The sequence below is a fragment of the Molossus molossus genome, unplaced genomic scaffold, assembly GCF_014108415.1.
Source record: "Molossus molossus isolate mMolMol1 unplaced genomic scaffold, mMolMol1.p scaffold_m16_p_10, whole genome shotgun sequence".
Lineage (NCBI taxonomy): Eukaryota > Metazoa > Chordata > Mammalia > Chiroptera > Molossidae > Molossus > Molossus molossus.
Genome location: NW_023425345.1, coordinates 35,736,954 through 35,750,854, shown reverse-complemented (window position 1 = coordinate 35,750,854; position 13,901 = coordinate 35,736,954). Strand labels below are relative to the sequence as shown.

General features: G+C 38.5%; 1 protein-coding gene across 1 annotated transcript in view; it reads right to left on the bottom strand.

Annotated features, from left to right (window-relative positions):
* Positions 1-1,893: 1,893 nt before the first annotated feature.
* RASSF8 (Ras association domain family member 8) overlaps positions 1,894-13,901 on the bottom strand; it is a 72,980-nt gene continuing 60,972 nt past the window's right edge. The window contains exons 3-5 of the mRNA XM_036253044.1: positions 6,990-7,879; positions 4,549-4,693; positions 1,894-3,927 (exon numbers count right to left, since the gene is read on the bottom strand). Of these exons, the coding sequence (XP_036108937.1) occupies positions 3,806-3,927; positions 4,549-4,693; positions 6,990-7,879 (1,157 nt within the window). The 3' untranslated portion in view covers positions 1,894-3,805. The remainder of the gene's footprint in view (positions 3,928-4,548; positions 4,694-6,989; positions 7,880-13,901) is intronic.

The window sequence follows — 13,901 nt, the reverse complement described above, 5'->3', positions numbered from 1 at the left end:
AACATGGCAATTTTCTGTTTAAAGCTGCAGCAACTCAAATCCTCCTTGGGTCAATAAAGACAGATTGAGAAACACAGTTAGGGCTATCACCATGTCTGGCTGTAAACCTACTTTTTAATCTTTCCCTTCCCCCCATATATATATATATATATATGTAGATACTTTATTGCCTTTATATTTCTGCTGGTTTAATATAATTAGTATACTAAATAATTATCTGCATTTATTTGGTTTCTAAAAATATATAAAATGCATTGGAATAGAGCTCCTGCAGCCTTCAAGCAGTCCCTGTCCTGGCGTCGAAAGCTATTCTGGAAATGTCAAGCAGCAATACTGAATAAATAGTGATTGTTTTGTCTTCTCCATACAGCCGATGGCCTTCACCCAAAACTTAAAAATACTGTAGCAAATAGTATAAACATGCAATTAAAAAAAATGGATATAGTATAAAAGTAATACTTATGAGCAAATTTTACACAATATAAACTAATAAGGACAATTTAGTAGGTAGAAGAGGGATGTGAATACAGCATATTATTTACATATAAATTAAGGCCCAATTTTCCAAAGGCAATGCACACAGAATTGCCCAGCTGCCCACGCCCTTTGCACACCTGAAAGCAAGAGTTTTTGCTGTTTCCACATTATTTCCTCAATCCATTATTATAGTTCTAATTTAGAAGGACGTTCACAGAAAAGGTCTGAACACAGTTTCTTTTTTTCTGAAGACTGTTTCACTCTTATTCACAAAGAAAATTTTCTTTTAGTGCTGGTAGAAAATTTATTTATGCTCTGGAAGCAAATACTTATTTGCTCTTCTTGAACTCTTAAAATTCACATTTCACACCATAAATCCTGTATTTTCACCGTATCAGTCTTGTTGTAGCTCTAGTTTATGACTACTTTGAACTATGGAAACTAATGGTTAGTTTAGTGATGACTGGGGGAATTAAATGGGTAACTCCTATTAATACCAACTGAAGTCTCAAATATAAATTCCCTGTGCATCAAGACAAAAAACAAATGCTAACAAACTAAAGTATCTCATAAGAACAACAAAAGGACTGTGGCAACTACTACAGATCATTCTATGCGGATGATAGATACTCAAAGGGTCATTCACAGTAACGCTATTTCAAATTATTCCTTGGTTAAAAAGAAAAATTATCTTCTAATGTATTTAATTATACTTGTAGAAAATCGCAATAGAAGAACTTGTCATCTAATTTAGTATTCAGAACGTGAATATTCCCCAGATTCAAAAATTCATATTTGGTATTTTTATATACCACTGCTACCCTCCCCCACCCAATGTATCCAAAGATGTGGCACTTACTCTAACTCATTTGTATTCACAATGGATAAAAGTTATTAGGAACTAAAATATTTTTAAGATGTTCTAGGGAAATGAGTTTTCTTTGTGCTGTTTTTAAAAAAAGACGTAGCAAATATTTCTCATAGGTGTGCATCCAGAAGTACTACAACTGATTGAAAGGTGCAGCTGCTCAATGCACCCACCATGTTTCTATACTCTTCTCATCTAGGAAACAGTATTCTTATCTGTAATTAGATCCGTAAAGATTGTCTGGCAGCCTGAACATGTGGAGGAAGTTGTCAGAGAAGGTTACCTGTGACACAAGGTTGGGGACACGGGGGAAGGATGCTGCCAGTTCTCTCTTTACAGTTATTAGATTAGTGCTGACAATAATTTACAACAATTCATGTGGATGCTGACTTTGTGTTTCTCATGACATGCCAAGGCATCTTTGTAATTTACAATTGCAAAGTTTAATATATCTTTAACATTTTGATTTAAATAGAATGTGATCAATTTATAAAAATATTTTTCTTTGTGAATAAGATCAAAATTTCTATGAATAACAATAAGAAAATGACTCTTAGTATAGGATTGAACCCTTTAAAAATAAGGCATATATCGGGCATACATAAATCATTATTGTCACAAAATCTACAAATTATTTTAATTTTTTAATTCTCAGAATTTTTAATCATATGTAGATATGAAAAAACTATTATAAATTGAGAGAAAATGTAATTGGGTTGTGTTATTTAGGTAAGAATCATTTATTTCTCAAGTTATTTGCAAAATAGTATAATGGCAAGGTCAACTCAATAATTCCAAGAACCCAAAGAAAACAATACCTTTAGTTGAGCTCTGCCATTTAGCTGAACTAGAAAAGGCAACTCTGCATTATTACTTTCAGTTTTCTAGAAGCTTCTATATATTTTCATAGCCATTCTTATAATTTTCCATTGGAAACCTAAATATAGCAGCATTCTCAGCATTCATTAAACCAAAGATAAGTCAAACGTGTTAGAACATCCAAAGCTGCCCTCATGCATAAGCTATAACTTACATCTTTTTATTGTTACCATGGCATTAATATACTAATCCAGTTACTCTGTTGCATGTAAATAATATAGAGAATGTATTTTCCTCAGAATTAAAAACTATAAACTTCAGAAAAAGATCTTAATTATATTGTACCAAATTTTGACCAGAGGGAATGTAAAAATGGCTAAGAGGTACCTGACCACATCCATTTAGATATTACTTGTGAGTCTTAGTTAAATCACTACTCATGGAAGGGGGGCTGACTCATTTTTGGTTTTATAAATAAGAAAATACATGTACAAATGGAGATTAATGTCCTATAAAAGTCAAGCTCAAAAATGAAAACAAACACTGAAATTAACTTCATTTCCTTGATAAAAAGTACCTACCTCCAATCCACTTTCTCGCTATCTAAGTGACTGGAGGAATCGCAACAGGCCATAAAGCACACAGTAAATGACAGGCAAGTCACATGGGTGCTTACATCAGAAGACCACACAAATGAAGTGGGCTATTTTAAAAATACATGACTCAAAGCAACATTCCTAAAGTGGACTGACCTGGTCCTCAGATATCTCTAACTTATGTATTATGGCAACTCTGAGGATCCATGAGAGTAAAATGATGAGGCAGGGAAGAAACATAACAATGTATCAGGAACCCCCTTGCCTAATTGGATAGATAGTCAGCATTCACATCTTTGTCCAACAGTGTCAGAAGCACTGCAAACCGTTTAAAAATAACAATTTATCTCATGAAAATATTTCTGTTCTGGTATGTGGTCATTCATATACTGAAAACATTGTAAAAAAAAAATTGAACTCCAGATTAAAAAGAAAAGCTGAATTATTTCACCCAATTAAGCAACGCTAGGACAAGTTCACACAGTAGGTGCAAGTGGGTTCTTCCGGAGTCTGGTTTGCTGGCAGAGCGCCCTCTGACACTGTGTGGCTGTCATCAGCAATGCACGGCTGGGGTCTGGCCACATACACACAGTCATAAATCACACAGTATGTAATGTAATTCGGTCACAAGATAAGTATTAATAAAAAATATTAAAACATCAACATTCACACATTAATTGATTACATGGAATAAATTAAACTAAGCCAGTCACATATTTCTCTTCATTCTTACGTCACTTTTTTTTTATGTATACACACAGTATAATACTTTCCTAATGCTCTCAAAATGCTACAAATAAAAATGAAGGCTTTGCATTACAGCTGCTGGATAAAAATATCAACACTGTCGATGTGTGGAAACACAGTTTCTTTGTTCTTTAGCATCAGTGCACAGGGTATGGCTCCAAGTGGTATGCGATTCAGGACAGAAAAAAGATATGGTGGCTTGTGAAATCTCTCTCTGTTCATCATTGGCACAAATCAAAGAAAGAATTTTTACTGTCCGTGGTACCTTTATTGGGTCTCTCCCTAAAGACAGATAATGTTATACATATATGCCTTCAGGATTAAAACCAGATGAGATAGGATTCTGCAGAATCCGCAGATTACTGGGGAGTTGCCGAGATGAGCCAGGCCGCTTCAGGGACCCAGACTGGAATGCTGCCTCTGAACAGGAAACAAAGAAAGTCATCTGATGTACTCATCAACTTGCGTACTTAGCAACACGAAAATCAGAACTTTTCCTGCCCTAAAGAATCAAAGGACATACAGTGGCAAGTCCAGTCCCCTGAGTCTTGAGGTGGCAGAAGCTAACTCTGCTTGATCCTCTCAGCTGATAAACCGAGTTTTCAGTGACTTAAACAGCTAATGCTCTTTTAAAGAAAGTGAGCAGTTTGCCTCTCTTTCTTGGTTGTTCAGACCATAGTCATACACAGATTTAGAAGTATCTTTAAACATCAGCTCAAATTAATTAATTTAAGGAGAGGAAGAAGGGGCATTAGAAATAGAGAGAAGCTAAAACTCAGACTATGGCTGATACCTACTTCAGGAAAATGATATAAGATTTGGTGATTTCATACTTATTTAAGCAAATAAATAGCCTAAATATTATTGATTGTCCTCAGAAACAGTAAGTACACATCAAAAAAAGTTTTTTAAACGGCCGAAGAGAATTAGCTTTGAATGGGTTGGGTAACACTTTTACCAAATGCCAGAAGTTTACGCAAAGTTAACAGGTAAGAATAAAGTTTTAAAAAAACCCAAAAAACAGATTTCACAACAACTTACCCCTTTCTAGGTCTGCATGAGAGGCCTCTACTTCGATGGGCTCTGCCGGCAGAACGGTGACTTTTGTCCCTGTCTGCTGGATAAACTGCTGGAGATTGACTTGCCGCAGCTCCTTCGTCAACTGCTCCAGTTCTTGTTCTTTGTCCTAGATAGAAGTCAGGTATTTTTTTTTTAATTTGAGGACTCAGTACTGGCCAGCGAAAAGACATCCTGGTGACAGTTCGTCTGCTGCGGGGATGGCATGTGGAATACTGGCTCTCACAGGAGCACATTTAACAAGTCTGGCTTATGCAATACAATGGGCTAAAGAAGTCACTTTCTGTGTGGCATGGGCCAAAAAATAAGCATAAAGGACAGTCTGGCCTCTTAAATGTGATGCTTTCCTCTGTTAGAAAGTTACTAAGCACCCGATGAAATAAAAATATGTCTATATATTTTCATCAATGAAATCCTGGTTTCCATCCATTCCAGTGTTTACAGCATTCTTGCTAAGCTGTTAACAATTAAATTTCCCTATTAGCCTCTTCATAACTGACTGCAAAATGAATAGTCATCGGGTCCCTGAGATTCAGAGTTCTTGTTTTTCATAAACTGTTTTAAGTTCTCATGAGATCCGTGACTGAGATTTATAGCATAGCAAGAAGAAAGCAGGATTTCCACAGGACTCTCACTGTGGTTTTTAAATCTTTGAAGAAGACAGTTTTGAGAACTGAAGAGCCCTAAAGAAAGAAGACCAGGTTTGGGCAGCTGGAAAGGTCTAAAAGCAAGGAGAGGCCTTCTGTGATTCACACAGATTTCCCGTCTCTCCTTGCCTGCCTGTGCTGTAAGGGAAGGTGTCTGGGGGTCTGCTGGGGGCAGGGAAGACACTGGAAGAAAGGGCGGTTGTTTACTTATTTAAGGGTAGGAGATACTTAGAGATATGTTACTAGTTTGATTATTAGGTATTTTCACTAGGTAGTGGGATTTATTAGCAATGATTGTCATAAATTATTGTTCATGTTTCCTGTAACATCAAAGGCAACACGATTTACAATCTGACTCCTAAGTGTCAAAATAAATCCAAATAGTAAAATAGTGACAAATCAGAGGTTAACAGCCTTCTACTGAGTGAGAAATTCCTGATTTTCAAAATGGGGGGGTAGTTCTGTCTCCCACTACATATAGTTAATGACAGAGAAATCACACGGGTTCTTCCTGTAACATTCCTCTGCTTGTGGAGCGCGATGTTCAGGCTCTAAGGCAACTCTTCCCAAGCTCGGTGTGCACAGGCACCATTTGGAGATCTGGTCACGACGCAGACCGTGCATTTCTGACAAGTGTGCCGAAGCCTCAGGCACTGCACCAGCCTGTCCAATTCAGTAGGCACGACACACGCACTGTTGAGCACCTGAAATGTGGCCGACTGTGACTAAAAACAACTTTAAATTTACTTAATTTTTGTAAACAGCTTTACTATTATCTAATTTTATTTTATTTTTTAATCCTCACCTGAGGACATTTTTCTGTTTATCATCAGATAGAGTGGAAGGGAGGGAGAGAGAAACATCCATGTGAGAGAGAGACAGCGAATGGCTGCCTCCCGCACGACCCCAATCAGGACTGGGGATGAACCCAAAGCGAGGTATGTGCCTTGACCAGAAACGAATCCAAGACTCATTGGTCCATGGGCTGACGCTCTAACTGCTGAGCCAAATCGGCTAGGGCAATATTATCTAATTTTAATTCATTTATATTTAAGTTGCCATGTTAAAATCAACTGTGTGTTTCTCTCACGTCAACTGTTAGAGACTGATACCACTTTGTAGCTCATACCATCACCACCCTGTCTTTTCAAGAATGGGTAGCCAAAAAATATAAGTTGAGTGATCAGGGTATATGTGACAAAATATAAATGTTCTTAGACTCCAACTTTAGAGAGGGGAAGAATCAGAGGGGAGCCTTTGTGCCCCTCCCCTCGGAGAGCAAAGGAGGGAAACCTGGAGGGGGCGAAAGGAAGGGGCTATCTGCCCCAGGAAAGAAGATGGGGTTAGCAACAGCGGAGAAGCTACAGGGAAGCGGCCAGCTAGCCACACAATCCTCGGCAATCTCTTTAGGCTTTGGGTTTCTCTCTCTCTAACAGAAGGAGGTCAGATTCACTATCTCATCATTAGTGTCCATTCCAGCTGAGATTCTTTTCTTCTCCATCTGATTACCTAATGCTGCAACCTGCCACAGTATGACAGCCCCTTCCCTGAAGCAAGGATCGGTGTGGCTTTAGCTCTCATCTTTGTTGTGGTCTCACATCTAAGCTTTACGGTAAGTCACAAGAATTCTAAGAGTCATAAACTAAGGTAGGTGGTCTAACTTTAAATGTGAGAGAAAATGGACAGTCATTAGAGATGTCAAAAATATGTTAGTTCTTTTAAGTAGATGAAACATTCTCTCTGTAAAAATGTTCTCACCTGTAATCGTTTGGTGGCTTGTCCAAGAGATCTCTCCACAGCTTTAATACCGTTTTCCAGCCTCAGACTCTGCTGGCCTTGCATGTCAATTTCCCCTTTGACCTTACCGATCTTTCCTTTCACCTCCTCTTCATTGACCTGTGCCTCCTGCACTTCCCGCTGCAACTTTTCTGCCTCTAGACCGCTTTCCATAGTCTGGATCTGAGCCAAATAGTCCTTTAATTTGCTCTCACATTCTGTTATTTTCTGTCTTATTTCTTGAAGTTGATCCTTCAGCTGTTTTTCATTTTCCTGTTCAATCTGTAATTCATTTTCCCAAAATTCTTCCTCTTCAATTTCTACATCATTTCTTTTGATCTTTTGCTCCAGGCGGACAATTTCCTCTTCGAGGTTAGAATTATATTTTTGCTCCCAAAATTGTATTTCTATTTCATTTGATTTCAGCTCTTTCTCAATAGACTGAAGCTTCTCTGTCTGCAAACGAATCAGCTTCTTTAACTCATCTGCTGTTGTTCTGCAGTTATTCAGCACTTTCTGCTTAAATTCAGTTTCTTTACCTTTTCCAAAAATGTCCATTAATCCTTTGGCACCTCCTGTAAATGTTAATGATTTCCTCTTAGGTTCTCTCCGTTTGATTGATTTGTCAACCTGAGGCCTCAGTTTGGCTAAGGGGGGCAAACTCTGCCTATATAAAGTCCTCTCAGGAATCCGAGCCACGCTGTCTGAGGTGGGCCGCTCACTGAGAGAGGGCCCCGTCCGACGTAAAATAAGCTGCACATCACTGGCATATTGCCCCCATTTGTTTAAGGATATGATGGGATTCTCGTGAGGTGCCAAGTGTCTTTCCGTATCTCTCCATTTTTCTATCAGAGTATACCTTCCAGTTCGACCTAGATAAAAAAAGATAAGAACAAACTGTCAAAATGGCACATGCAATAGCTAAAAGAATGAATTAATTCATGCTATCGATAACTGTGTCTTCTTGATCAGCCTCAAGGTCCAGTACACGCTGCCTCTGAAACTTTCACTTGCAGATACTGAGCTCCTTAAGATATGCAACAGCATAAACTTACAGGACGTCGCAATTGCATATACTCTTCAGACCTGCTCAGAAATATTTTAAACCTCGGTGGGAATCCTACTCGTGTCAAACACCTGGCTGCCTGGACCTTCCTGTGTGGGGCCAGACGTCCGGATGAGACGAAGGAGAGCACTGGGTGCCGCCGGAAGCAGTGAGGCCCGGTCTCGGGAACCAGGCAGGACTTCAGAACCTGAATAAACTTCCACTTTGCAAATTCTCTGCTTTCTTTGCACATCAGGACTTGGAAAGGTTGGAGGCCCATTCCTCCTCCTGAAAGGAGACATGAAGCCAGTGGGGAACCGGCTGCTGAGCTAACAGGGAGCTGGACAGGTCTTTCCTGTCCCCCAACCCCCAGAGGGCTTGGCAACCCATAGTTCACATGGCTGGAATCTTTCTGCATACCTATGGCAAATAAAATAAATCACCTCACTAAAAGCAACCCTTCAGCCCTGGCCGTTCTGGCACAGTTGATTGGATGTCGTCCCTGCACCAAGAGATTGCTGGTTCGATTCCTGGTCAGGGCACATGCCTAAGCTGGGGGCCTTGATCCCCTGGGGGGGGGGGAGGGATGCAGGAGGCAGACGATCAATGTTGCATCTCACATTGATGCTTCTCTCTCTCTCTCTAAAAATAAATAAATAAGCTATTCTTTAAAAAAAAACTTCAAAAATAATTTCATATAAAAAGAGGCGCCTGAAGAGATGTCTTACTCAGTTTTGATGGTCATAGCTTCAAAGATTCTTCTAAAATATTTGAATGGCAAAAATGGCATGAATAACAACAACAAAATAAAATCACTTTTAAATTTAAAAAAAACAACAACATACTGAACCTAAATAATAATTATGGAAGATAAAGTTTCAGAACACAATATAATGCCATTAGCTTGAACATACTTCCTAAATATTTCCACTTAAGGTGAGTGGTTCAGATGGATAATTTATATATATGATTTTTTAAAAATATGTTTCTATTGATTTTTTAGAGAGAGAGAGGAGGGAGGGAGAGATAGAAACATCAATGGGCTGCCTTCTGCATGCCCCCTACTGGGGATCGAGCCTGAAACCAGGGCATGTGTCCTGACCCAGAAATCAAACCAGGACCTCTCCATCCATGGGATGACACTCAATCCACTGAGCCACACTGGCCAGGCCAGATGGATTATATTTATTTTGTTAAAAATGTCCATTAGATGACATCTAAAACTAATATAATGTTATATGTTAATTATATCTCAATGAAAAGAAGTATCCATTAGTAGTTAATATTATTACAAAGAAAAAAACTGACCCTGACATCTAGCAATTATAATACTTGCATATATAGCTATTGATTTATCTTCCCTGCCTTCTTTTTTTAATTTCATGAGTATCTGAACCAACAGCAATATTTTCTCAATTACTGTGTAATTAAATGGAGATCTAGATATGTAAATCCGAACATCCATGTATGCAATTCAGACGTAGCACATGAAGAATGATATTGCTTTAAGCATATGCAATGTTCTCCTTTAAGGAAACCTGAATCGTGGGTACAGCTGAAAAGCTGGAGCTTTGGAGGCAAACAGACCGGAGACTTAATCCTGGGTAAATTACTTACTGGAAGTAGCATAATTTTACTTCTATATGAGAAGAGCAATATCGCATAGGTTATAAATCAGAGTCAAGTGTAGTAATAAGCACATACCACAATACTTGGCCCACAGAAGGTATTCAGTACATGGTAGCCACTATCAAAGACATTCTTATTCATATAACAAAAGGGCTGACCAGAGACCTCCTATAAATAGGGATGTGACATGACAACAATCGGACTTGACAAAATCCTTAAACAACTTTCAGCAACTACTCCCAACTCTGCAAAGCTGCAGAGTAGAAAGCACAAAAGCTCTGGAGTCGGAAGGCCTGTGTTGCAGCCTGACTCTGCCATCTATTAATTACATGATTCATACACATTATTACATGTTCTTTACCTTCAGTCTCCTCATCAATAGAGAGTATTTTCTTACCTGACAATGTTGTGAGTCAAATAAGATATAAAATATAAAAAATGTTTTGTAAAATTGAAAAGTGCCACACAAATATTAGTTATTACCAAAATACCTCGGCAAACAAAGGAATGGAAAAGAAAGCTTTAGCATACTGAATCGGCTTCCTGAAATCTAATTGTTTTTTAATGATTTTCAGGTTAAAAATTACTGGAATCACCCCAACAAAAGCCGCATGACAAGTCTGCAAGCCGCATGACAAGCCGCATGACAAGACTGCTTCAGAGATCACGGCACCTCACGACCCTGCTCCTGGACCTCTGTGCTCATCAGGAACACGAGGGGGAGACTAGATGGGCAGAGCACTCTAATCCTATCAGGCCAATGAAGTGTCTTTAAAAAGAAAAGTGAATCATTATATTATACAAGCTAAGTTAAAAATTTAAAGACTCTAATTTAGTCATAATTAAATATAAAGCTGATTTTTCCAAGGCTTAAGGTACTGCTGCCCTTTGAGAATGTCTTGGTAGATTATTTAGAATTGCTTTTATTGCCAGTTTTCCATTTTTGTTAAATAATGCTCATTGAGTGCAATTAGGCAACAACAACAAAAAAAGAAAAAATTCCATCTAGCAATATAAAAAAGCTTTTTTTTTAATAATTTTTTTTTTTTTAATCCTCACCCGAAGACATTTGTGCATTTATCTTCAGATAGAGCAGGAGGGAGGGAGGAAGGAAGAGAGAGCGAGAAACATCGATGTGAGAGAGACACATCGACTGGCTGCCACCCACACGACCCCAGCCAGGGTGGGGACAAACTGCAACCGAGGTATGTGCCCTTAGCGGGAATTGAACCCGGGACTCTCTGGTCTGCAGGCCGACGCTCTAACCGCTGAGCCAAACCGGCCAGGGCTGATGCTTTTTTTATACAGAACATAGTCAATCTTAATTGGTTCTGTGAGTTAAGCAGTATAGGAGTTATAATCCTCAACTTACCAGTAAAGAAATAAAAACCTAAAGAATTTAAAACAATGTCCTGATGATATACAGCTATTCTGTAAATTTATCAATGAATTTTCCACAAGCCCTGGGTGTAGCTATTGAGATAACTCTTACCACATTTTATTTATCTTATGATGACAATGACATAAAAATATCTCTGAGTATAACCTGTCAGCCAGCTGCGTATTCAACTCATAGTTAAATTATTCGCAGTATATCTTCTCAGTGTACTGATGAGAGTATCATGTAGTCACAGAATTACTACATTAATTAAGGACATTCCTACAGTTATATTATGCCTACTATTTGCTGCATTGTGCTGGTTATCTTACATAAATAGCATTAACCAAAATAACAGCTAATACTTATCACTATAAACCACTATGATGAGGGGGATTGTTTGTTAATGCAGCGTAATCTAACCCATCCTAACTGATGCAGGCTATGAATTACATGTTTTCACATTCACTAAAATTATGAATGATTATTTATTATTATAACTATTAAAACTGTAAAAGATGACCTGGGCTATTAAAAAAGTAGTATATTTTACTACTAAGGATGTTTATTTCTTGTTTCAATGTAATTCCATTAATATTTTCTAACAGTTGTCCACTGAGATTATAGGCGGTATAACTAACACAGTATCATCGCCGTTAGAAGCAGTGTTTGTAAACCAGACTATTGGTTTGAATCCCAGCACCCTCCTTACTAGCTGTATGAGCTTGGGCAGGTGATCTCAAATCTCTGTGCCTCAGCTTGATCATCTGTAAAGTAGGGATAATAATAATGCCTTCATCCTAGGATTCTTGTGAGGATTAAATAATGTGGAAATATTAATTCACAACCTAGTAAATAAAAAATGAAACTATAAAACTATAAATGATTATGAAGAGTGAAATCTTATTTGTTAAGCTGATCGATAGGCCAATAAAAAGCATGGCATATAGTGTTGACTTCTAGGAGGCAGGGTCATGAGTAATTTTTTTTACCTTCTTTGTGTTTTTCTAAATTTCAAAAGAGTCTACAATTGATAGCATTATTTTGTAAACAGACAGAAAACTGATCAATTTTCAAATTTCTAAAATTGATAATTTACATACAAAATTAGGAGTTAAATGTGGTCATACAAAATACATTCTTTTCATTTTCTTCTAAAGGATCATATAATTTTAGCGATGGATGGGACATTAGGTGGCCACCAAGTTCAGCCTGTAGTTTACAGGAAAAACAACTTTAAAATTAATTCATTTATTCACAAATAGGATTGAGCGTCTACCACATGCCAGACAAGGTTTTAGGCTATGAGAATAAGTAATAACAAAACAGTGGTAGGCACTCGACAATACACACATACATTAATATAGGCCTACTGTCCATTATCCAACAGCTTTAAGGCCAGATATGCTGAAAATTCAGATTATTTTGGATTTAGGCTATCCTGCAGTTCTATAATCAAACATTAAAATTTCTAAAGTAAAATGCATCAAAGTTCATACTGAATGAAATAAATATACATTAAAACAGCCTCACATCAAATCAGATCAGTTTTTACCACTAAATGAGTCAAGCCATGAGAAGTACGGCTAACAAAGTATGATAAATACTTTAGGCTTTCAGAATTTTTAAAATTTCAAAATATGGATAGTAGATTGTGGCCTATGTGTAATATGTCAGGCAGACAAGTGCTATAGAGAAAAATAAGGGCACGGCAGATGGGGAGTGTGTGCGTGTGTGCATGGCCATGCGGTCAGGGAGGGCTGTGGTATTTAAGCAGAGATCCAAGGGAGTGGAGTGTGAAGACAACTGGGTGCAGAGTATTCTCAGCAGAAAGAAGAACAGATACAAAGTCTGAGTGGAGACGTACGTGGTATGTTTAGGAGGGGATGATCAAAAGTACTGGTAGGAAATTAGGTCAGAACAGTGAGGGGTAAAGTAGGGACACATTTGGGCCCTGAGACCATTGTATGGATTCTGGAATTTGCTGAGTCAGGAATCCTGAGGGGTTTCGGGGAGTGGAATGATATGATGTCATATATTTTAAAAGTGTTACTTCAAACCTGTTGCAATTAGGCTGGAGGGGACCAGTATGCTGCGGGGAGAGGAGCTGGAGTAAGAAATGGAGGTGGCTCACGTCAGGTGGGGAGAAGCAGCAGGTGCTGGGCGCATACTGGAGGCAGTGAGGGTAGGTCTGCTGATGGAGTGGTGGTAAGGGATTAGAGCAAGAAAGAAAATCAAAGATCACACAGAGTATTTGAACTAATCAATTCAAAGATGAGATGAGGAGGAAATCTGAGGGTCGGCAGTGGTTGGGACACAGAGCTTAGGTCTTGACATTTTTAGTCTGAGATACCAATTGGTCATTAGTCACATTTAATTTTAATTAAAAATTTATTTCCTCGGTTATACTAGCTATGTTTCCAGTACTCAACAGCTGCGTGCGGCCAGTAGCTACTGTACCGGACAGCACAGCGAACGTTTCTATCCTTGCAGAAAGTTCTACTGGGCAGCACCGCCCTAGAAACTGTTTTGTTGAGCACCCATGTTAGGCAAGGCAAGGGTGTAAGAAAGGTAAACAAGGAGGACCCCCCACTCTAGAGGGAGTTCCAGAGAAGAGAAAGAAGTGTTGAATACCAAAACTAGGATAAAGAGTATGTGGAAAGTGATTTTGCTGGAGCAAACCATGTGAAACACGGCTCCTTAGGAAGAAGAGTGCACTCCACCCTGGGCTTGGCCTCAGCTTGTTCCTACTAAATGCTGACTCTGGCCTCAGTTGAAGGAGACATAGGAACAAGATCATAAGACATGAACCAGACAAATTCTGAATCATTAGCACTTTAAA